General features: G+C 38.5%; 1 protein-coding gene across 3 annotated transcripts in view; it reads left to right on the top strand.

Annotated features, from left to right (window-relative positions):
* Positions 1-23,695, top strand: part of atrnl1a (attractin-like 1a) — a 305,950-nt gene that overhangs the window by 164,191 nt on the left and 118,064 nt on the right. For all 3 annotated transcript variants that reach the window (XM_034681468.1, XM_034681469.1, XM_034681470.1), the window contains one exon: positions 19,804-19,865. In XM_034681468.1, coding sequence (XP_034537359.1) covers positions 19,804-19,865 — 62 coding nt within the window. The remainder of the gene's footprint in view (positions 1-19,803; positions 19,866-23,695) is intronic.

The following is a 23,695-nucleotide window of genomic DNA, read 5'->3' as shown; positions in this document are numbered from 1 at the left end:
GCACAACAGAAGAAGGTGAAGACACGTCATCCATCATTATATACAGTCTGTGTTGTCATCAAATTAAATGTGCACTGACAAACAAGGTCAAGTCTGACCAGCTCAGTTCAGTGCTGCTAATGGATTCTCTTGCATGTGCTGAGTTTCTTGCTCAAATTCAAAATATCTAATTTGTAAAGGTCAAACTCATGAACTCTAGCAGAAGAATAGTATGGAAGCTTTATCCCATTACCTTCCATCACAGTCATTAGGTGTGTATATAAATGTCTGTGTGCACTGTCGAGTGTCCTGCACCTTGTTGTGGGTCATTTGTCCATCGATCCATCCTCCCCTTGTGCATTTCCCATTAATGCTGCTTTATCAGAGCTCCATATATCTTCTTGAAACATGATATGATAATTACAGTGATGAGGTCTATCTTGCCACCATGTCAGACGTGCTTCTCGTGTAACCAAAGAAGCTCACAGTGCCCGGTCCTTTGACCTTGGTGGCTTCCGACGCCAGAACGGGGCGAGGATGAGAAATTGTCCGGAGAATTGGTAATGACCCGGTCTGATATATCTGATTTAATAGACCTGCGCACACACATACAGGAGCACACAAAATAGCTACCACATGCACACAATTACACACTTATGAACATGAAGGACAAAGAAAGAGGAGGAGATGGAGAACAAAAAACCTTGCAGCAACAGATCTGGACATCTACTGTCCAGATGTCAGGAAAGTGAAGTTATTCATTATTCTGTTTGTAAATTTCCTTGAATATTCATGGTCCCCAGAGGAGGAACCCTAATGTTTTTGCTAATTCTGTGACACTTCCCTCAAGTGTCACTGTTGGCTTGAAATTTGTCAGACTTTGTCCTGACAAGCGCTAAAATCTAAACGAGAGATGGCCGTGGGATGAGCCTCACAGAATGTCTACTCTCAGGCCTAATATGCTTTGTGATCAAAAGGGATGTGGAGACAAGAACGTCATGTCGTATTAACAGTTTTTGTGATGATGTAGACAGCTGACACTGAATCTTAAATATTATAGACACCAGTTAAAGGTTACACTGTAAGTAAATGTCTCCTTCTTACAGAATCTTACTGTCCTGACCCTTGAGCTGTGTTTAAGTCTGGCAGCCTTTTTTAACACCAGATTTAATATTATTGTTTGTGACAATAAAACGCAGAGACTCACTTCCCATTACCAGGATACCCTGTCCTCTGTTGACTCTGATAAACCATAGTTAGAGAGTGTAAAGCATGTCTCAGTGATGTCATCCATTGTTTTGTGAAGAGGCGTTATGAAGCCCAACAAGGAGGTTAACCAAATTGGAGATGATGACTCAACCTAACTTTTGATCAATCTAAAACATACAAGAAACATACAAAGAGGGAGATCTGAGGCATGCCTTGGTCCAAGTAGCAAACAGCTACATTGGGCCTCATTCACCAATAAATGCGTAGAAATGTTCTTACTCTGGCATAAAATAAGTGCTTACGCAAAATCACCGTTGGATTCATGACACGTGCGTACCAGCCAATTTTGTTCTCACCACCTTGCGAATATTAGTGTATCAGAATCATTCTAAATTGAAAGGCGCGTGCCTGCAACCTGCAATCAGCATACTACCATGCCCCAGTTCATCCATATAAGGACATCTGTTTGGTGCATCAAGACGCTGAATTTCACCTCGGCAGAAATAGAGTTGATTGTTTTGGAGTTTGAGGCAAGAAAACCAATTTTTTCCGAAGCGTATCAGCAAGAGTCACTATGACAGAAAAAAATTAAGCCTGGGTTTGTTACTGAGGCTGTTACTGTGTCTCCTGAAGTTCACACCGTGGCTCAGGTTAAGGAAAAAAGGTTTGAAATTTAAGTGGACGCAAAAAAAAAAAAAAAAAGAGTATAGCAGAACAGAGAAAAGGAAGGAAACTGGAGGACAAGGACCACCTGATCTGACAGCTCAGGATTAAAGAATGCCTGCGATTATTGGAGACAACTCCATATCCGGAATATGTTCCCAAAACGAGGGTGAAAGTGATGATTTTCAACAGTCGCCTAATGGTCATTCATTTCATTTAATGAACACGGCACGCCACAATTATCTTGCACACTTTCTCAGGGGTGTAGAGTAACTTGCCACCAGATATTTCCAAACACATCAAACGAGCCTTCAGCAGCCCAAATGTGCGGCCAACTCCTGCACGCATGTGGGCATGGACGTTGATACAGCGTAACCTCTTAGGGGGGAGTTTCGGGACTCGCAAATGGAATCATAAGCCAGGCCATATCTCATGTATAAACAACAACATTTGAGCATAAACAGGATAGAGACTTAAGCAAAATATAACATAAAATATGCTCACCAACTAGCCATTCGTTTCTTAGAGCAGGGGTTCCCAAAGTGGGGGTCGAGACCCCCTGGGGGATCGCGAGACACAAATGGGTGGTGGTGAGATGTCTTCCAGAATTTCTTTTTTAAGTTGTCTAAAATAGTACATTTTGAATAGAGAAATAATCAATTCAGACTGATTCAGACAGAACATAAATGTACTGTACTGAGTGGACATGTATTGATACTTTTTATTTACTCAGTTTCCTATAATATCAAGTTTCCCAGATTTTTTTTTTAGCATTTCAAGTTATTCATCTCATTATCTTGAGATAACAATGCGTTTTTTTCCAGAGACTATAAGTTAATTTCAATTCTGTCCTCAAGATCTCAACATATTTTTTTTCATGTCTTGTTTTCTCTTGAGAATGGCATAATTTCCGGGCGATCTACAAATTTAAACCATAGGCTGGTCACTGTGATCGGCCGTGCTGTCATTGCCCACAGTAATGAGGACAGTTAGGCCTTTTGATATGGGTGTTTGTGTTTTCACAACATTACGGTTACGAAGAATTATCTGATGTGATATGTAGGTCTCAATAAAAAAATAAAAAAAATGTTATCTCAAAAAAATCAAGTAATTAAAATCTATGCATGCAAGTCACCCACATGACAAGATAAAACTCAAAGAAAGCTTTAAATTGGCACAGAGTTTTTTTGTATTTGTAGAATTGGTGAAAATAATAAGCACAGTGCATAATAAGCAGAGACCTCTGCTTAATGACTGTGGCAGGTCGAAAACTGAAATGTGTCCTTAGAAAGTTAGAAACCCATGAAAATACACTCACACACACACTAACACACACACACACACACACCCCAATGTGAGTGGTGAGTGTTTCCCTGGCGGCGTCCTGACGTCAGCTTGAGCTCAGGGCTGGTTGTAAGGCAGAGCGAGGTGTTGCGATCGTTCATTCTGCTGGAACAGATTTTGATTGGTTCTGTCACGCTGACCTTGCACCTTTGTTCTTGCTCTCCTGCACTCACCATCATGACACGACATGAACCAGGGTGTTCATGGTCTGAATCTATGTGGGAATGAGTTACACCATCGGCACGTGCACTAAGCAGGATCTATATAGCTGCTTTCTTCAAACACAGGAAACTATGGACTTTATGAACAAGACCACTTCACACTCTGCTCATAAAAATATATCTGAAAAAAACTTGGTTAGAATAACCTTTGGAGTATATATGAGCATAGAAAAGTATGTATGTTTTCAAACTTCCTGAATTTTTTTGAACATTTATTTGTTGTTTTTGAATCAAATGTAAATGTATTTATTTTATTTGCAGAGCTTTAAGGATAGTGTAGTCATTTAAAATCCCTTTTCATAATATCCCGCATTTTTAAATACTGAACTTTTACTTGTTGATGTATTGGAAATCAATATGAATCATATTTTTTTATTAAATGGAAGCATCCAGATGAGTACAAATAAAACATAGTTATAGGTAAATGTAGATCATAGCTGTTAAAGCATTTTGTCATATTTTTTCCCCCTGACAGCGATTGGCCTTGATTTGTTTCTAATGAAAAAGTGAGCCAGGAGTGGAATAACTTTTAGATCATAACTCCTTCTCTATTGAACATGTCTGTTTTTAATTTAGCAGGAAATAATGTTATCTCAACAAAGGAGGACTGTAACAATATGGAACCCCACTGTGTTCAAAAGTAATTTCCTTTCTTTTTGTATGTTAAAGATCTCTTAATTCAGTAATGATGTTAGGAAACAGATTACACTTTGGTGTAAAAAAGATCTTTGTGTGCCTTTAACTCCTTACTGTTAGTCTTTGTAAAGCAACACAGTTTTTCTTGTGTCTACCTCCATTTGTCTGCATCCTGTCTCCCTCCATGAATCCCACCATGCATTGCAGTCTATAGGCCAGCTGATTAAAAGCCCTCTGTCAGAGGTGAGATGACATTTTGTTGTAGAGGAGCTCAGGGCTGACGTGATTGGTTGGTTAATTTGATTTGCTGCTCAGAACTTAGTCACTTATTTCTGCTCCTTGCCTGACACCATTAAACTGTATGTCTCTCCTAATCTTATACATGACACACACACACACACACACACACACGCACGCACACACACACACACACACACACACACACACACACACACACACACACACACACACACACACACACACACACACACACACACACACACACACACACACACACACACACACACAGAGGGGAGTACCAGGGTGTATCTGATGCTCCTCTTTAAGGCAGTATTATGTTCCATAGAGGTGAAAGAAGAGAGGGAAAGCTGAGTGCTGCCCATTTAACCCAACAGGAAGTCAGCAGCAGTCATCAGCATCAGCAACATCAGTAAAAATGAGGCTGCTCATGTGGGAATACATGCACACACTGTGCGTGTTATGATCTGGTCACAAAAACACAATATTTGGGACCAAAATCAGGGCATTTCAGTGGAGTCAGCGTGTTAAGTGAGCTTTAAATGATACATTACTGCTAGCTGAACTATCACATGGAAAGCTTTATGCAACCTTTCACCCACTTTATACAGCTTTATCTGTAAAGAAACTGCAGTTCCTTGCAGGGCCCACTTGAGGCCAGCTCCAAAAGCCCAGGAACCCCCATTTGAACCCAATTAAAACGTCCATTTTTAGTGACAATTGTACAGGGTGTGACTATCTTCATGATTAATCTTTTTGATTATCTTCAGGGTAATAATTATGCTTGATGATGTGTATTTGGCATGCAGCTGATTTGACAGATATGAAAGCTAGATGTAGCCCTTTGCCAGGCGGTAGGCCTCATCGCTGTATCAACTGGCTGCAAAAATGTTGTTTGGCTCAGCATTTCCAATATACCATCTTTGAGCATATATTCATATTCATATGGCAGCTTCATTTTTAATAATATGACATCATCCTTTGGATTCATATATGATACAAGTTTATATATGTGTTTCTTACGGCTGTATTAGAAGTTGTATTCACAGTAAATGTACATTTTTAAATCAGTTTTCACATTTTGAAATAATCTGAAAGCTTTTACAGCCTTCAGGAAATATATTTAATCCAATCATGAAGTAATATTATTTAAGTGCCCTTGGTATGAATGTTTTTATCCCTGTGAAATGTTAATGTTTAGATGAAACTTAATTATTTGGTGGCAACATTTTTATTTTTTAAATTGAAATAAAAGAACAATTTTGCTCCATCATAATTTGATGGTATCCAGAAGGCTCTTTTCATGATAACACAACTTTAGCTAACAATGTATGTTTATGATATTCAATATTAAGTCGCTCCAACTCATTTTAATACAGACCACCATGCTGCAGATAGTGCAGAGAGCATTATATATAGGGGGGGCACTCTGCCGGACAAACTACAGGATGAAACCAGTTTTAAATCACCCCATAAATTGTTCTCTGGTGGTGATAATGCCTTTTTTAAGATATACAGTGTGAGTGTAATAACTCTTGACAGGCCCAGACCTGACTATAATACAGGGTATCTGATAAAGTCAAGATATTATTCAGCATGGATATTATTCAAACTCTGAGCTTTTCAAAGACACATTAACTGCAGTGTTCTGAGTTACAGTAATAACACTGTCACCTACTGTTTGAACAGATCTTATTGTTCAGCTCATGACGACTTATTATTAAGTTATATAACCGTACATGACGACATGGAAGATGAGTTTATCTTTGAACTTTAACCACACATCTGATTACTATGTGACAGTGGAAAGACATCCTGACTGATGTTGAGCAACATCATATTGTGTTGTTCTTGCTGCAGTTAGTCTTGATATTTGAGCTGCACACTGATTCAGAAATGGGTCTTGAGCACCTGTTCAAAGAAGCTAAATCTCCTAACAAGTGCACACATACAGCAGAGACGGACTCATTTGCATAGCATGTAGGTGGAGGCAGCACTCGGCTACTGCCTCACTTTGGTCATTAGGTCCTCATGAATATGTTAATGCAGAGAAGTAGTGTGTGGTAAACACAGATCAGTCCCTGGGATATTCACATATAACATGCTGGTTTTAAGATGCTATTTTGAACCTGTATGATGGGAAACAAATAAAGTCACATGAAGTATCATTCTGTAATTCTTTGTAAATTCTAAATTTCTGTTAGCATTCATTGAAACATTCATGATAACATTAAAATTATAGATTATGAGCTGGCAGCAGGGGGTTGGAGCTTTGTTTGTAGACATGAAAGCGATAATTTAATCCCAACATGTTTGGACAAGTCCACCTTTTGGCCACCCTGAAAGAATTCCATTTGGCGTGGCCACCGGCTAACTATACGTCATCCTGCTTATTACCAAGCTAACAACTTAATATTTAAATAAGTTGGCTCAATATATTCATATATATATATATGATTTTATCAATTACATTTTTTGATTCCATGGTAGGTAATGCCTTTCCAGCAACAGATTCTTATCTGCTTGGTGCGGCCAATTTAATATTAAACTGAACAAGTCGAGGCCACGTCACGGTCAAACATTAGCCTTCTTGTTTGTTATTATTCTCATAAAGCTGCTTGTTTTTATTGATGGTTTAGTTAGACAAGATGACAGAAGTTATTTTTTTGACTTATTTTGACATTTATATTCTTGTTCAGCTCACTTTCTTGGAGTTTTGCAGTTTAAACAATTTTAAAAGTAAACAACCCAAAAGTCAACTTTTAACTCTTCTGCTATCATCACTGCCACTCATTGTTTAGTTTTCTTTATAGCGATCAGTAACTTAGAGAAGCACTCACAAGGTTTGCTGCAGTGACATGGAATGCTGGACAGCAACCAACAATAAAACATATCCATGTTATTTAGCCTAACAATATAACATACTAACGGAAACTATTGTTTTTGTCTTAAGGCTGATTAATACTTCTGTGTCACCCCTACACAGCAGTGGCCGATGCGGACATGAGCACCACATACTTGTGCGTTGATGTGTCCGTGTCGCGCAGCAATTCTCCGCCGAAACACTTGAAGGCAGTGCGGTCTCTCTGATAGTCGGTCTCCTGCTTCCGGCCCCACTATGATCTCTGTTTACTTTTCCACAGCGATTCAGAGCGTGTTATGTTAATCTACAGCTGATACATGTTGCTGTTTATCATACAGACATGATTACATGAAGAATACAGAGGAGGAGATGAAATACACGGCCGATGTGCAGCCGATGTCCGGGGTCCCGGAAGTGTTGTAAATGCGGGAAACACAATGCCTCAGAGCAGACCAATCACAGAGCTTGCGGTCCGCGTCGATTCTATGCGTAGTTACATTTTGGAGGAGGTGCACGTCAGCTACGTGTGTAGGCCTCTGCGTAGGTACGGGAGCTAAGCGGACACCTGGCGTAGGCTACGCCGTCGATTCGAAGCAGAAGTATAAATCAGCCTTTAGTGTCAACATGCAAGTCAAATGTGCCGGAATTCTCTTTCATATGTTGACTTGATGTGACCTGTGATCTGGTTGTTTTTGGAGTTGCACTTGTTAGTTAGAGTTAATAACCATTGTCAAGGGGTTTTGAACAATCACAATCGAGTACCTATCAAAGCCGGGGATTTGTAAGAGAGCCGGGTTATAAAAAGACCATAATATGCTACAGCACAATTAACATAATCAACAGATTTTAGGGATAAAATTGATTTGAGGATAGTTACAGAGACATTACACCGAAAAGATAGAAAATGAACATGGATTAAAATGAAAATGTAAACAGTAGGAAACAAAAGTATTTAAACCTGTTTCTTTTGTCAGAATACATTTTAATCAACATATTTAGTGTGTTTGATTATGAAAACAAAAAAAAATTGTTCTTTCAGTATCACATCCAATACAATGTTTCAATAAATCCAATTTTAGCAAAAAATCAAAATTATTTCCAATGCTTATTGTGATGGATTGCATTACTTTACTTTGAGCTCATGGTTTAAAGTTTCAAGGGGTTTGAAACACTTTGAAAAAAAGAAAAAAAGAAAAAAACATGCTTGCACTGGTGGATCTTTTAAAGTTTTGAAGAGAGTTTAAAGGTTTCAAATTATGTAGTCAAAGAGGTCTAGCAGGGTTTCCTGTTGATGAACTGGTCTTCACGCTCCTCTTTCTGCCTTCTTCTCAGTATGTTGTCCATGCTCAGCCTGCAGCTCTGATGAGGATGAGATGCGGCGAACAGATTCCTGCTGCTTTATCTTCATCCTGCATCATCCTCTGTCTTCCTCCTCTCATCGTCTCATAGCCTCTCTTCATCTTCATCCCTGGCTTTTCTTTTCCTTTTTCATCTCTCTTTCACCTGTGTCATACTTCCACTGCTCCTTCTCTCTGTTCCTTTCCTCTCGTCATATTGATTAGCCAGACTCTTTCTTTCATTCCAGATTTTAACAAGCAGCCCTTGGTTCAGGGTTAAGGGAAATAAAAGGCAGCCCTCTGCTGTCACAGCTCTTGAGTTTGTCCCCAGAGGGTCCCCGGAGGCCCTCAGTAATGACTGGACTGCAGAGCTGGGGTCCTTGGAGTCCTCTTTACGTCATTCCTGTTCCTCTCATCTTTTACTTGTGTCTCTTCCCTCAGCCCCATTTTCCTTCTCTAAATCTCTCCTGTGGTAATTTTAGTTCCAGCTTCAAGATTAAAAATATCTATCCCCCCTGAGCAGCCAGTTGAACCTTGATCTCAAAACAATTATATTCTTTAGAGAAGAAATACAGCTGCTATTTGTTCCTTCTGTGTAATAATGTGTGTGTTCTCTCAGAGTTTATTCATCTGAGTGTGCGAGAAGACCCGTATGAACTTATTTTCCTTGAATTTTCTTCCCTGCAGTATCTCCTGTAGTTCCTTTTTGAATCAAAACCACCTCTGTGTCAACATTCATAACAGTTTGCTGCAGCAACTTTAATCTCATTGTTATAAAGTTAGCTTGTTCCATCTGTGACATTTAACCATCTCAAAGTGTGTTAAGAACAAAAGAAGAGACACATTTTTCATGCAAAACTTTGAGATGTGGACATGCAAAATTGCAAAGATACAAATTACAGTTGAATGATGCAAACCTACACTAAATGGAGTATATTCACAGCATTCTGTTTATTTTGGGAACGTCAAACTGAAAGAAGTCATTTTAAAGCCACTGTAAGACTAGCTAGATGAGTTGTGGGCCATTATTTCATGTTATGAGCCCAGTCAAGACTATATATGTGTATATATATATATATATATATATATATATATATATATATATATATATATATATACATATATATATATATATATATATATATATATATATATATAGATAGATAGATATAGATAGATATAGATATATTGTTCCTATTCCAGGACTTTAGCCACTCCCTTTTGGGCTTTCACATTTTCAGACTTTCTGTTGTCAACTGTTGTTTTTGATCCTGCTTCATGGCATTGCAGTGAATTTGTTGAATCGATGCTGGGAATAAGAAAAGCTTTAGTAGCAAATCTGTTTCAAAACGCCTGACACGTTAAGCATTGCAGGCCCTTCCCCCCAAAGTGCCTTGACTTTTGGAAAGTACTACCCCCCCTGAGCAGGGGCTTAACTACCGAAGAACTAAATTTAGACCATGGTTCCTGTGTTCCTGGGAAAAGTTTCCTGCAGTTGAAAAGCACCTTGACTGACTGAAACCTGAAGTCAAGACAGCAGGATAGCCTTTGAGTCATTCTCACTCATCAGACAAGTTGACTGAAACACCAGCATGTAGAGGCCAAACTACACCAACACTTTAAGGGCTCATAAATTCTAAATTATTAATTAACACTTCATTAACAGCCTTCAAGTACTCACTAGCCGAACATTAATTTATAAAAAAGCAAAGCAAATGACAAATGGCAAAGTGAAAACATTGGAGAAGTGCAAAAGTGGTCAGTCCTGCTGATAAAATTCACCTTATAACTACTGGCTTTATTGAGCTCTGTTGAGTGAAAATGTGCTTGAGCTCTCAGAGTATATTTTGTAGGTTAACATAAGCCAAAATCCAACATACCACACATGTTAATACAACAACTATAGTTAAAATGTTACCAATTACCATCTATAAGTTTAGATTTAACACCTGTACCTCTTGGAATTAAACATCAGACATGTCTTTATATATTTCATAATTCTTGTATTGATATTCTTGTAATTTCACATTGACATATTATGCTTCTATCTCTAGATCTTTTTTTTTTTTTTTTGACTACATAGCTTTTGTGTTTGTGTGTGTGTGTGTGTGTTTGTGTGTGTGTGTGTTGTGTGTGTGGTCATGTGTGTATGTGTGTGTGTGTGTGTGTGTGTGTGTGTGTGTGTGTGTGTGTGTGTGTGTGTGTGCGTGTGTGTGTGTGCGTGTGTGTTTGTATGTGTGTGTGTGTGTGTGGCTCTGGAGTATTGTTGATCAGAGGTAAAGGGTTGATTTCTAAACAGCTTATTGGTTATAGTTGCTTGTAACGACTGCAGTTGTTATAAAGTGAAATAATGGCTGTTGGCTTGAGTTGGTATGGGACTGGACTGTGTGTCTGTGTGTTTGTTTGTGTGTGTGTGTGTGTGTGGGTGTGTGTGTGTGCGTGTGTCATTTGTGTTTTTTCTAGTTTTTCCCATGAATACATATTTGTTGCATTTATTTTATTTAAAGGTTTTAATCTAACTGTGTATGTATGTGTAATTGCTGTGTGTTAGTGTGCATGAACGTCCATTATAACTTTTTATATTGTCAGGGGATAATGATGTAAATTGCTGCATTGGAGGCCTGAATGCAGAGCCAGGCTATTTTCTCCCTGATGCCTGTATTAATGCTTCGTCCCTGTGGACTAAAATCAGCTTTTCTGCAGCCTTTTTCACCGTCAGGCCCTTTTACCTGCTGCACTGATGCCGGTAAACCTCTTAAGCCCATTCTGCCCCACTTCTTTCTCTCTTCCCCTCCCAACTAGTCTCAGAGGATTCTCCAAAGACAAAGACACAGGCTTTCAGGCTATTAGAGCCATTTAAAGGTATCCCCATGTTGAACATGCTTGAATTATATTGCTGTCAAATGTATTGTGGGGCCTGTGATCAGTGTTTTTATACTTCAGAGTCTCTTTTAGCTGCAATGCTGCTCATGGGTTTTTCTGTTTTTTTAAAGGTAGTCCACCTGTCATGTAGATAAGATGATGTCACATGCTAATTTACAAATCATTAGTCACAGCTGTTCTACTTGTGTGCTGTATTTGAGTGTCTTTAAGGAAAAGACTTTAAGTCTTTTTATAGCCAGTTTTGAGGAAGTATCATCTCTCAGTGTATAATTGAAGATAACTATATACAACTGCAGACTTGCCTGTCAGGGATGATTTCTTTGAAAATGGTTCACTCAGAAACAATTAAAGAAGTCTCAAGTAAAGTGGAATCCTTATTACTGAAAAATGATTACAATACAGATAATGACAGGAAGTTGACAACCCAGCAGAGAAGAAAGTATGACAACCAATGTCCTTATTCACCCCATTCACAGCACATCCGCTCTGTTTTCAACACATTACAGTCTTAACGCATGACTTTTCTGGAATTGATCTGAATGAGCCAATGAAAAATAACTTTCAATTGGGGGATTAGGCTGCTGTATTTAACCAAAGTCAGCATGGAGCAAGCCACAAGCCTATGTATTGCAGATAATGTCACACATGTAACATTATAAACATTGGGTTAAGTATGTGTATCCATATATGTAAATAACAGTGGTCAAACTCAATGCACCCAGTGAGACAACATCATGTTCTTGTCATAACTGGCCCCACCGTCAGGTTACATCACCACCAATAAGTCCTACTACAAACCCCAGAATGCATCTTACTGGGATCGACCTGTTGCTTCATGCACTGGGAATTATGTGATCACAGACCTGTATGCAGTGAGAGCTTTCACACCCTGATTATTAACTGACTTTGAGCTCCTGTATTTTAGTTGTTGCTTCTCAGTAATCCATTTGCAGTTGAAATAGAAATGGCTGATATGAAGCTGATAGACCTTAAAGGTAATGGCACGCTAAAGAGAAAGTATGACTCCTGTGGCTGCTGTACAGTTCCCATTGTATTCACAAAATGATGCCCTGGGGTTTTATAAAGTTGTTTCAGTTGATTGGAGATAAAGTCATGTATTTTTTTTTAATTCAATGAACACACTTTGTATTAACTAACCACAAATGTTCTCAATTTTAGTGAAGTAGTTTTTTGTTTTGCCTAAAGCTCACTACACCCTGGCTCTTAAACTTTTACTACTTCTTCTGTGTGTTATGTTATTAATGCTATGTTGTATGTATTATGTCTCATCTGAGGCTATGTGTAGGAGGATGTGTTGTCTACCATCTGTTGGGGTGCTAATTTAGGAAAACCCTCCCGTGGGTCATATTAGAGGGTAAAAACAAATTACCCTAGTGGTTGTATAAGCTGAAGGACTTGTTGCCATGACTTGCACTGCCCAGCTTGGCTGTGTCCTGGAAATACCTTGTTCTGCTCTCTGTGTCTATCTTACCCCAACATGCCATCAGGAGGCTGGGAGCCATCTGATTGAAAACTTTGCTCTGTTTTGCTCCTACAGGGCAGAAGAGTGAATGGAAAATCAATTATGTCTGTAATAAATAATCCTCTTAACATCAGATGGTTTAAACATGGACAACAATTTCTTTTCTGGAGGTTTTTGTTGCTTGAGGACGAAACTTTGCTCTGCAGGATAAGACAGTAAAACACATGGTTGTTGATGAAGAAGGATTGCAGAGTTTTATTTTGAAGGATGAAATAAGCTGAGAGATGATAGGGATGAGTGGGTGTGTGCTGATGAAACAGGTGGAAATATGTTTAACTCTTTAATTGTATTATATCAGCTGTGCAACAAACAGTGTGTATTGTATGGACATGGGAATATGAAAAACAATCTTTTTATGCTTCTTGAGCTGTATATCCTTGTTATGAGTTTGATGTACTCATCCACCATCACAATACCCAGTTCTTTTGTTATGTTTGAAGTGTTGAGTTTGGATTTTTTTAGTTTTTTCATGTTGAATGTTGGAGACTATTTTGTTTGCGAGGTACAGCTAGGTGTTATAAAGATGCTAGAATGTCACTAACTGTAGCAGTAGTTTGGTTTTCAAGGTCAAAGTAGCTGTGATACTTAGTAAAATGTAGATTTAGGCAAGATAAATACAGGAGTTGAACCAGTTGACTCCCCTGAGTGTCTTATATTGTACCAACGCTAGGCTTGGTGATGAATTTTTCGAATACAGGGCAGTCACACCTTAATCTTTATTCTACTTCTTCCATCAATTTTACCCACAATTAGACCATAATGTACAAACATCATGTCGTATTGGAAAGAATTAAAATAGAGACCGAGTTCATTAACTTGTTGGGAAAATACAAAGGAGTATTAAGGCCATGTTATGGAAGAGAAAAATATATTTTTAGGGTAAAGTCATATCATACAATAACAATGTAAATAAATGAGAACAAATTCACTAATTTACAGGAATAAAGTAATGATATTAAGAAGATAAGGTTCTAAATTTACGAGGGAAAAGTCATCTCATCACTGATGGGAATCAACAGAGAAATGGTACTGGCTTGAAACACATCCAGACTCAAGTAATTTGCTTCTCCATGCCATAGGGGATCCATCTGCTTCATGGAACTGACGCTGTTGTTATGGTCAAGTCATCCATCAGGTGTGATGGTCCAAGGGGTGAACCTCAGATTAAAGTTGTCATAAAGATCCATGATGGGGTCCTTGATGTTTGGGATGTGACACCACTCCAGTGCTGACTTCACCAGTTGATGAATTTCAACCGTATGCGTTGGCTAGGTTCAGCCATAATGCAGCTGTTTGCAGTCTTTCATTTTTGCCTTAATCATAAAAATGAACTTTAAGCTAATTACACTTTTATTATGTATTTATGTGGATAGTTTTGGTGAGATCTGGCTATGTGGTTTTCATAATCCTTCCCTGACATTTCTGCCTTTCCCAATTGGTAGATAGCTGAATAGGGTTTCATTAAAAGATCAAGATGATGCCTTAAAGGAAATCTGGTAATGAATTAACAGGATTAAGATGTTAAGATGAATAACCATATCAACCTTGGAAAGTACCAATTGCGAACGCTCAAAAGTATCTGTCCAAAAATCAGCCCTGTTTGCAGTGTTGCCCACTTAGCGACTTTGTCGCTATTTTTAGTGAATTTCACAGACCCCTCTAGCGACTCTTTTTAAAAAAAAAGCGACTATCAACAAATCTAGCGACTTTCTCTGGTGTTATTGGAGACTTTTGGAGACTCTGAATTGAAAGCATGTATCGTTCTAAATGAGCAGCGGGTGCTACAGTGGCCCCCTTCCCCATCCCCAAAGCACTCACAGACGGTTCAGTCCTAGTCGAGCAGCAGTCCCTCGTAGCTGCAGTCAGAACAGAGATGTTAACCCCTCCGCGTCCAGACTGCAAATGAATCGCACATGTATGAAGACATCGCTGGCTGATCCATTTAGATTGTTTATGTAGATTGTATACCATAAATATCCTGAAAATGATATTATTGAAAAATTTAATGTTTTGCTTTGATTTTTTTAGGCTCTTAAGTGTAGTTATAAACATATTTAGGTCGTGTTTCACCTCTTTATGTCTCTCCCTCGATGTTACATGTCTCTCTGACAGCGTCTTTTACAATTCAGATTATGTAAATTAGGCAATGGCGTCATTTAGCGACTTCTAGTGACTTATAGGACAGCCAATATCTACTTTTCTCACTGAGGAGTAGGCAACACTGCCTGTTTGTGATTTAATCTTTGCTCATCAAACCAAAAACTAACTAGATGACGACATACCACAAGAAGTAAATGCCACAGAAAGTATCTGTTTTTGCCATTTGGGTGAATTGACCCTTTAAAAGAATGCCAGGGGATGTCTGAGTCAACTTGTATCAAGCGTGTGATTCAGGACCGTTTGCCACACACTGCACCAGCATCCCAGCACAGAAATCATGATGGATGGTGCAGTCAATGGATTTAGTGGTTCTGTAGCATCCAGCAGTTCTGTCGGAGTTCAATTGAGTAAAGTGCTTCAAAATACTATAGAGCACAAAAGGTCAGAAGTATTTCCTCACTGGCTAATCTTATAAAAAAAAAACACAAACCATGCGGTTAGCAGCCCACATTGTATTCTTTGTGTGGGGCAGAGATGAAGACAGAGAACATGTGAGAATGGACTTTGCAGAAATAAAAAAGTTGGCCTTACATAAGAGCACGGAACATTGGCCTCAGGTGAGAAAGATGTTCATCCACGGTTATTGCATCAGTTTCATATGAAGCTCTTAAACACGCTGAGGAAAAGTAAGGTTGCGTAAGGGCTTGCTGAACTTTGCCAATATATGTTTTCAGAGTGTTCTGATTTGCAGAAAAAAAAACCTACTGATAAGAATAAAGTCCTCTCTTTGTACCAAGTGGTTATTAATTTCAAAGCTCTTCATCACCTACCTCAGGCCTGATCTATTTTAATCTCCACCATGAATATATCCTTCTTTTCTGTGTTGTGTGGAAGAAAATGGAGGAGCAAAAATAAATACGTAGGATGAGGTCTAGTGCGGGAACAAGACAAGAAAAGTCATGAAATTAAATATAAATTTGAAGGTAAGGTTGAAATAAATCAGTCTTACCTTGAATATCAAATACAGACTCTTTTGTGACACCACTATGGTATCTGATACAGATGTAAATGCACTCTTAAGTGTTAGATTTAAGGTATTTCTTTTAGCATTTTGGTACCCTTGAGCATCAGTTTTGAGAAAGCTTGAAGTGTGAGGTGATCATGGATTAATGTCAGCCTTCTAGCCACCTTTAGCTTGCATGATACAGAAGTTCATTTAGAAAGCCCAATCAGCAGTGTGTGAGTACATAAACAGAAACCCTTGCACCAACACTCAGTGTCCCAGTGTTTTTTGTTTTTTAAATCTCCAAAGAAGATTATGTTAATCCTTAAACCTCAGGTTCATTTAGAACATACCTATTTACATATATTTTATAATTAGATACTTTAAATACTACAATTTGTCAAGAAACAAAAGTTTTCTAGGGGACCCATTAAATTTCCAAATCCCATAACTACGCGTGTGTCTTGGGGACTCACTGTATTGAGAAGCTATCAACATCATTGTTTTCAATTACTCAATAACAACAGAACCAAACAGTCCCACAAGGAGGAAGATTTATGTAAAAACTAGGGATGTACATTTTAAGTATTTTCTGTGATCGACTTTTGGAAATGTTAACGATCAATTATCGATTAATCAATAAAAAAAAATATATATATATATATATTACTCTTATGTCAAAAACAATGCCAAATACGTTTTTTCCCCCAAAATTATATTTTCTACAGCAACAAAATGTATATAAGTGACGGTATTAAATACGGGTATGTTTAACACTGATTATCAATGATCAGGCTCATAAGAATATTCTCTGCGGACATAATCTTATAAAGTGAAGGCTCATAATACTAATAGAAACGTACTTCAGACTCACAGTGTACAGTTTTCTGTCTACTCGTTCTTATTGAGAAAAATAAACGTGTATTTGGTCAGGTGTCAGCCGTGAGCGGAACCATCAGTCGAGCTGCAGAAAAGCCCCGACGGCTCTGATGTTGCTGGTCTGTAAACATAGCGTAGGCTACTAGCAATTCTCAACAGTCTGTTGTCTTTGTATCTAAAGGTAGGGAAGTGTCCTGTTTAAAGATCTCAACCTTCGTGTCCGTGTCGATGTTGGCAGCAGTTGCGTATTGATCCTCTTTTTAAAAAGCGGAGACCTGTCGTGCAACACCTTTAACACCTGATTCACATCAAAACATGCTTTAAACTTAAAACACCTCCCTGATAGATTAATGTAAAATGAGACCACATGTTGTCCGTTCCACGTGACGGAAAATTGAAACAAAATTGCATGTTTCGAGTAATTTCTTAACAATCAATTAATCGATAACCGATTAATTGTGTGCATCCCTAGTAAAGACACAAACTGACGGTAAAGAAGCATCGGTAAATGAAAATAAAGACAGAGAAAAAGGGAAAATATACTAATACTACACTGACTGAAAAAAGGGATTTATCTTGGTCAATGTTCAATGCAAAGGACTAAAGGCTGATTTATACTTCTGCGTCTCCCCTACGCAGCAGGGGCTGACGCAGACATGAGCCCCACATACTTGTGCGTCGGTGTGTCCGTGTCGCACAGCTATTCTCCGCCGAAACGCCTGAGGGCAGTGTGGTCTCTCTGATAGCTGGCCGCCTGCTTCCGGTCCTGCTACGATCTCTGTTTACTTTTCCACAGTGATTCAGAGCATGTTCTGTTAATCTACAGCTGATACATGTTGCTGTTTATCATACAGACATGATTAAATGAAGAATAGAGAGGAGGAGATGAAATACACAGCCGATGTGTGGCCGATGTCCGGGGCCCCGGAAGTGCTGTGAATGCGGGAAAGACAAAGCCGTCGAGCGGACCAATCACAGAGCTTGCGGTCGGCTCTACGCGTAGTTACATTTTGGAGGAGGTCAGCTACGTGCGTAGGCCTCTGCGTAGGTACGGGAGCTACGCGGACCTATGGCGTAGGGTACGCCGTCGATTCGACGCAGAAGTATAAATCAGCCTTAACTGTTATTCTGTAGCTGGTGGCTCCAGAAAAGATATGAGTTGACAATCTCTACAACTTTAAGATGTCCTTTGCCAGTCACAACCTATTTAATAATTAACTGCTCTACACTTGGACGGTTTTAGATAAGTAACAGACACATTTTATATTATTGAACAAGTCTTTGTCTTGTGCTACAAGACTATGCACCTCTATAGAAAAAGTGCTATGGGCAAAATAATCAGCCCTGGGATGCCATCTGTAATCTGCGCTTGTTTACATCTTGTTAGTAGAGCTTTATAGCCTTATGGCACAAGGCAATAACTGCAGATATAGCCCCAGCTAGTGGTGGGTGACTTTGCAACAGCTTATATACAACACATGACCAATTTTTAAGGCCTACATAAAAAAAATTGTTAGCTCACTAGGCTAAAAATCCTGGTGCCAACTAGTCGACTAAACTCTCACATTCCTAGTTATAAGGTACCCTTTTGACATCTGTTTGCAAGTATTAAGAATGTTATAACCCTCCTGTTATGTTAGTGTCTTAGGGACAGCAATAATCTTCCTGAGTCAACTTGACCTGGGGCATATTTAATGATTCAAAAGTGTCAGAACCCAAAAAAAATCCCAATGTACATTTTTACAATCTCATTATTAACTCCATTACTAACCATTAAATCAATATTTAGTGCATTGGTGTTCTTAAATTCTCACAGATCATGGTTCCATGAGGACAATTCACACGTTTTTATGAAAATTCATGTTAAAACTTTGTTATCTACATTGGAAAGTGATTGGGGTGAAATATGTAACGAAGTTGCAAAGAAACACTTAGTATTTGACACTTCTGACCTCTTTTAGCCTCCACTTGACCCGCGAACAGTATCTATGTAATATAAACATGAAGGGGGGTTGCAAATATGTGAAATGAACCATTTTCATTTTATATGTTGTTCACGCTAATTAAGCCAAGTAGAAGAAGTTTCACAGTGAAAAAATACTGTTAACAATTTATTTTTATTTTTTTTACTTTTAAATGGTTCAATTTGACCCTGAACATAACAGGAGGGTTAAGGTATTCCTTTTTATCTCTATTATTTAAGGCCGGTGCTTGATTTACTGATGTATATAGAAATAAACTGACTCGGGGAAAACTACACAAATAGGTCTTACAATATATGATCTTTGATAGGGAAATTTTGAGTATGCTTTCAGATTGATTAATGGATTAAGAGGATTAACTGTTGACATATGTTTATGTTGAAGTTGCATTCAATTTAGGCTTGAATGTAGGAGAGAAGTTAGAAAGCTACCAAAAAGATAGTGCGAAGAGAAGATGTTCAGAAATATAGAAAGAAATTCATAAGATCATGTTAAATCATGAAGAGATGCTTCAAGGGAGGAAATAGTTTTATAACTCAAAGCAATCATGTTTTAATGGTGAAACAAAGATGTTTGAATGCTTACATAATGTTTTTTTTACTGTTTTGTGTGTTAGTGGTATTTGTTTACACTCAACATATCAATAGAAGAGCAATAAATCAAGCAAAATGGCTAAAATGTCAGTACACATCATTTTTCAAAGAGGTTTTATTAGGCTTAGGGACATTGTGATGTTTTTTATGGTTGAGGGACATTCACACACTGCTATGAAAAAAAAGGTTCATTTTTAAATCAAAAATAGGCTTTTTTGTATTTCTCATTTGAACAAAAGAGCTTTATAAAACTTTACAACCAAGTGTAGCTGTATATCTGCTCTAATGCATTTGTTTTCTCTGCCAACAGATTGCCTTCTCACAGCACAACAGCATCATGGACCTGGTGCAGTTCTTTGTCACTTTCTTCAGGTATGTTTTTCCTAACTGTCATGTTCACTCTATGTACTGTGTCTGCTCAGTGCTTCAGTTCCCACAGGCTTTTTTTTTTCACAACTGAGCCTGAACTCTCTCAGTTACTGTAGGTGGCAGTGGCCCCAGGTAATACACTTTATCCCCAACATTTCAAGAGATCTTCTACATCTGCTTGACAACAACAAGCAAAGATGTGAGACAACTCCCAGCGACTGAGGAAGAACTGGGACATTAAAATCAATATAATTGTTTCATTATATGCCATAGATTAAAAAGAAAAACCTCTAGTGTGGAAAATTATGATTTGGTGGTTTGCAGGTAAAAAGAAATCAGGTCATCTAATGTAGGCATAAACTTGATAAGAGAAGTAGTAAAAACGTTTTTGAGGCTTTGTTTAGAAACTTAATCTTCCTTGTGGAAATATGTATTTAGGTTACTTTTCTAACACCTGTTCTCTGAGCAGCATGAGTGAGATGCGTCACTATGGGATACGCCCCCTTGCTTATTCATAGAAACACTATACCGCTAGGCCAGCCCCGAGTGGCTTGCAGTCGTGACGTCTGCATCAGGGCCCTGTGTCTAGATACATTATATAACTGAAGCAGCATCACTCGTCATTCAAAATAGACTCACCTCTTTGCGCTTCATCCCAAGAGCAAGAAGGGCGTCTGGTGAGACAAGTCACTCATACCGCTAAATACACCTTAACCATAGAGAATGCTTTTTTTTGTCAATTATATCCTAAAGGGATGAGAAAATTGCAGTTATTGAGCACTGAAATAAAATTCCCCTGGTGCTCCAATCCTAAAATATCCTCCACTTACAGACATAAAGTGACCTTGTACATGTGCGCCCTGACATTCTGAATAGTGTCAATAATTGAATAGTGTCAGCCCCACCAGGCGGTGTTACATACCTTCTGTTTATCTGACCTGTTGATCACTGAGATCAACGATAATGTGATGTTAGCCTCAGTAATCTCATTGTACTGAACTGCTGAAAGGAATTGTTGAATGAGAATGAAAATGTACATTTATCGTCACTGATATTTGGTTCTCGATTTTACAGAGTGAAAGCCCCAGTATGCATTGGAGTGACCTTTATTGCAAACACTTTATGTATAGTGAATTTATTTGCTGGTAATGGATGAATAAGGCTTTAGCCCTAAGACTGACATAACTTAGGGCAAATTTCAAAGTTGATATTTTTGAGGCAACATGTCCAATTGTGCAGATCTGTCTCAAATTCAACACTTCAAACAAAAGAACAACAGAAAGATAAGTAACAATTTAAATAGCTCAGTGATCTTGCAAGGTACAGTGCAACTTGGAATAGTTTTGTCACTGTCCATCCAAGGAAAAATACAAACTATTTACACTCAATGCAAATACAAAACAAAGAAAAAATAGTAAAAGAATAAACAAAGGTAAAATGTAAAAACTATAAAATAGAGTGGAGGAGAAATGTTTGAAATATTTAAACTTAAGTGATGTGTCAGACTCTTACGAGAGATGCATGATTTAAGGAGATTTAGGCTGTATAAATGATAAGTGAAGCAAAGATGCAATTCAAGTTACAAAGTAAAAACGGAGTGAAATGAAGGCTGATGGTTTGGTAAAACAAACACATTACTAGAACAGCAGAGACCAGAATTTGAGTTTTAAAGGGTGATGTCGATGCCTAAATCCTGACCAGACTTTAAACATTCAACATAAATGTACCAAAAGGTTTCACTTGCTCTCTCCAAGGGTCATATATGTTATTCTTGGAGTCACTGCCAACCCTTTTCTGTGTTTGTTGTATGAGTACATGTCATACACTTTTTTGTGTTAGTCTTTGGAAAGCATTGTGTTTTTTATTAGTATGAATTATGTATAAGGCTCAAGGTAAAAAACAATAAAAAAGTATAGCCATCCTGCATCGAGTAAACTGACAACAGAATAGTCAAAAAAGCATTTGACTTTTTTGGACAGGGAGCAATACGTTTATGTTACAGCTCATCATGCAGACAGGCAGTGGATATAATGAGAGTGTTTTTGGGAAGAAGTCTGGAATGAAGTCTGCTGTCTTCAGGCAAGAATCTGCCACTCAGCCACAACACTAGACAAGTGTGTGTTTGTCCGTGTGTGTATGTGAACACTGTGTCCTGTATACATGCATATGTATCTCCTTATTGAGTGTTCATGCTTGTGTGCATGTGTGTGTCACTATGAAGCCATGTGAGGAAGCGAGCCATTTCTGTGCCCAGGGCCGGCTTCCGGACATCAGCGACCTTTAGGCCAGCATAGAGGGATGATGTCATCAGTAGGGGACAGATTTGCCGGGAGAAGTTGGTGTTGCCTGTGTTTGTGCGTGTGTGTTTGTGTTAGTCACTGCTCCATCTGCACTGCAAGAGACTCTCAGGGAGAAAAGGTTATGTGCAACCAGTACAGGACTGTTTTGCATTTGCTGTTGGTTTGTTTACTCGCCTTGTTATATAATGAAAGGGGTGCATGCTTTTTTCCACTGAGAAAAGGTATTCAGGTCTTTCAGTTACATAATAGTCATAGTGGTCGTGCTGAATCCAGCAAATCTTTACAAAGCTGTTTAGCCTCTTTGGCTGATGTGTAATAAGAGTTGTCACAACACCAGAGTTTTGTACTTTGATACAATGCTAGTAAAAATAAAAATATCAATACCAGTTTTGATACCATACCAAAACAAAAACTGTGCTGATATTTGCCAACCTGTGACTGAGAACAGTCGGAGTTATAGTCTTTGACGGAGGGCAGAGCAGAGACACACAGCATGCAGAACTGAACTGCAATTCCAGCAGCAAACAAAAATCTGGCACTCTCCTGCACATCTCTGCAGAGCTAACCGCTGTGAAACTCATTGGTCTTTTCAACCACTTTGTCTTCCTACCTCTTTATCCTATCTCCATCCATGTCGATGGACCACCACTGCTTAAGGCTGCTTTGGGTTGAAAATATGACTGTAGACCATTTAATTCCTAAGCTTTGGTGATTCCATCTTTTTCAAGCACTTGGCATTGAAAAAAGGTAATTGACAGCAGTTTTCAGAGTGAGTGAGTGAGTGAGTGAGTGATTGAGCATGATAATGGTATTGTTTAATCATTCATGGACTTTATCTCCTTGATCCTCTGTGCTGTTTTCAAATTGATATTGCATAGTAAGGGATGCTAGTTCAGCACAGCGGTTCCATCACAGGCCTTATTTACAGTACAGTACAGTACAGTACAGTACAGTGTAGTATGTATCTATAGTCATTGATGCAGGTGCCTCAGGTTCAAATCTGATAACGCATGGTATTTCCAGTACTTGAAAATGTGTCTCATAGAACAAATCTCCGGTTAGGGCTACACGTGTTAGCAAACTGACAAACTGACAAAAAGAAAGCAGGCTTCATATTAGAGATCAGTGTTTCTCCAAAGCTCTTCTGCTTCAGAGAGTGAGGTGAGGCTAACTTAAGCTTAGCCTGTTGAATGGAAGACCTTGAGACATCTGGCTGAATGATATAGCTTAAAAGACCAGGACTTGACTTGTCACACATTGAAAGTAGTTAGCTGAAATGTTTTAATGGGTAGACATCTGGCTAACAGCTGGCATGTGTGTTAAAAGGCTGATGTGACAGTTTAGTTTGGCACTGACCTGAAAATAATGAAGCACATGATCAAATCTTCATAAAGAACCTGATAGGGCTGAGGATCCATGAGTCAGGTGCAGATCTTAAATCATATTATTTTATATTAAAACCCTTTATGCAAGAGATGGGTTTGCTTTGTTTGCTGCATGAACAATTGCGTGGCTCCATTAATGATACAATTT

This window comes from Notolabrus celidotus, chromosome 4, assembly GCF_009762535.1.
Source record: "Notolabrus celidotus isolate fNotCel1 chromosome 4, fNotCel1.pri, whole genome shotgun sequence".
Taxonomy (NCBI): Eukaryota; Metazoa; Chordata; class Actinopteri; order Labriformes; family Labridae; genus Notolabrus; species Notolabrus celidotus.
Note: the sequence above shows the minus strand (reverse complement) of the source record. Positions and strands in the feature narration are given on the sequence as shown.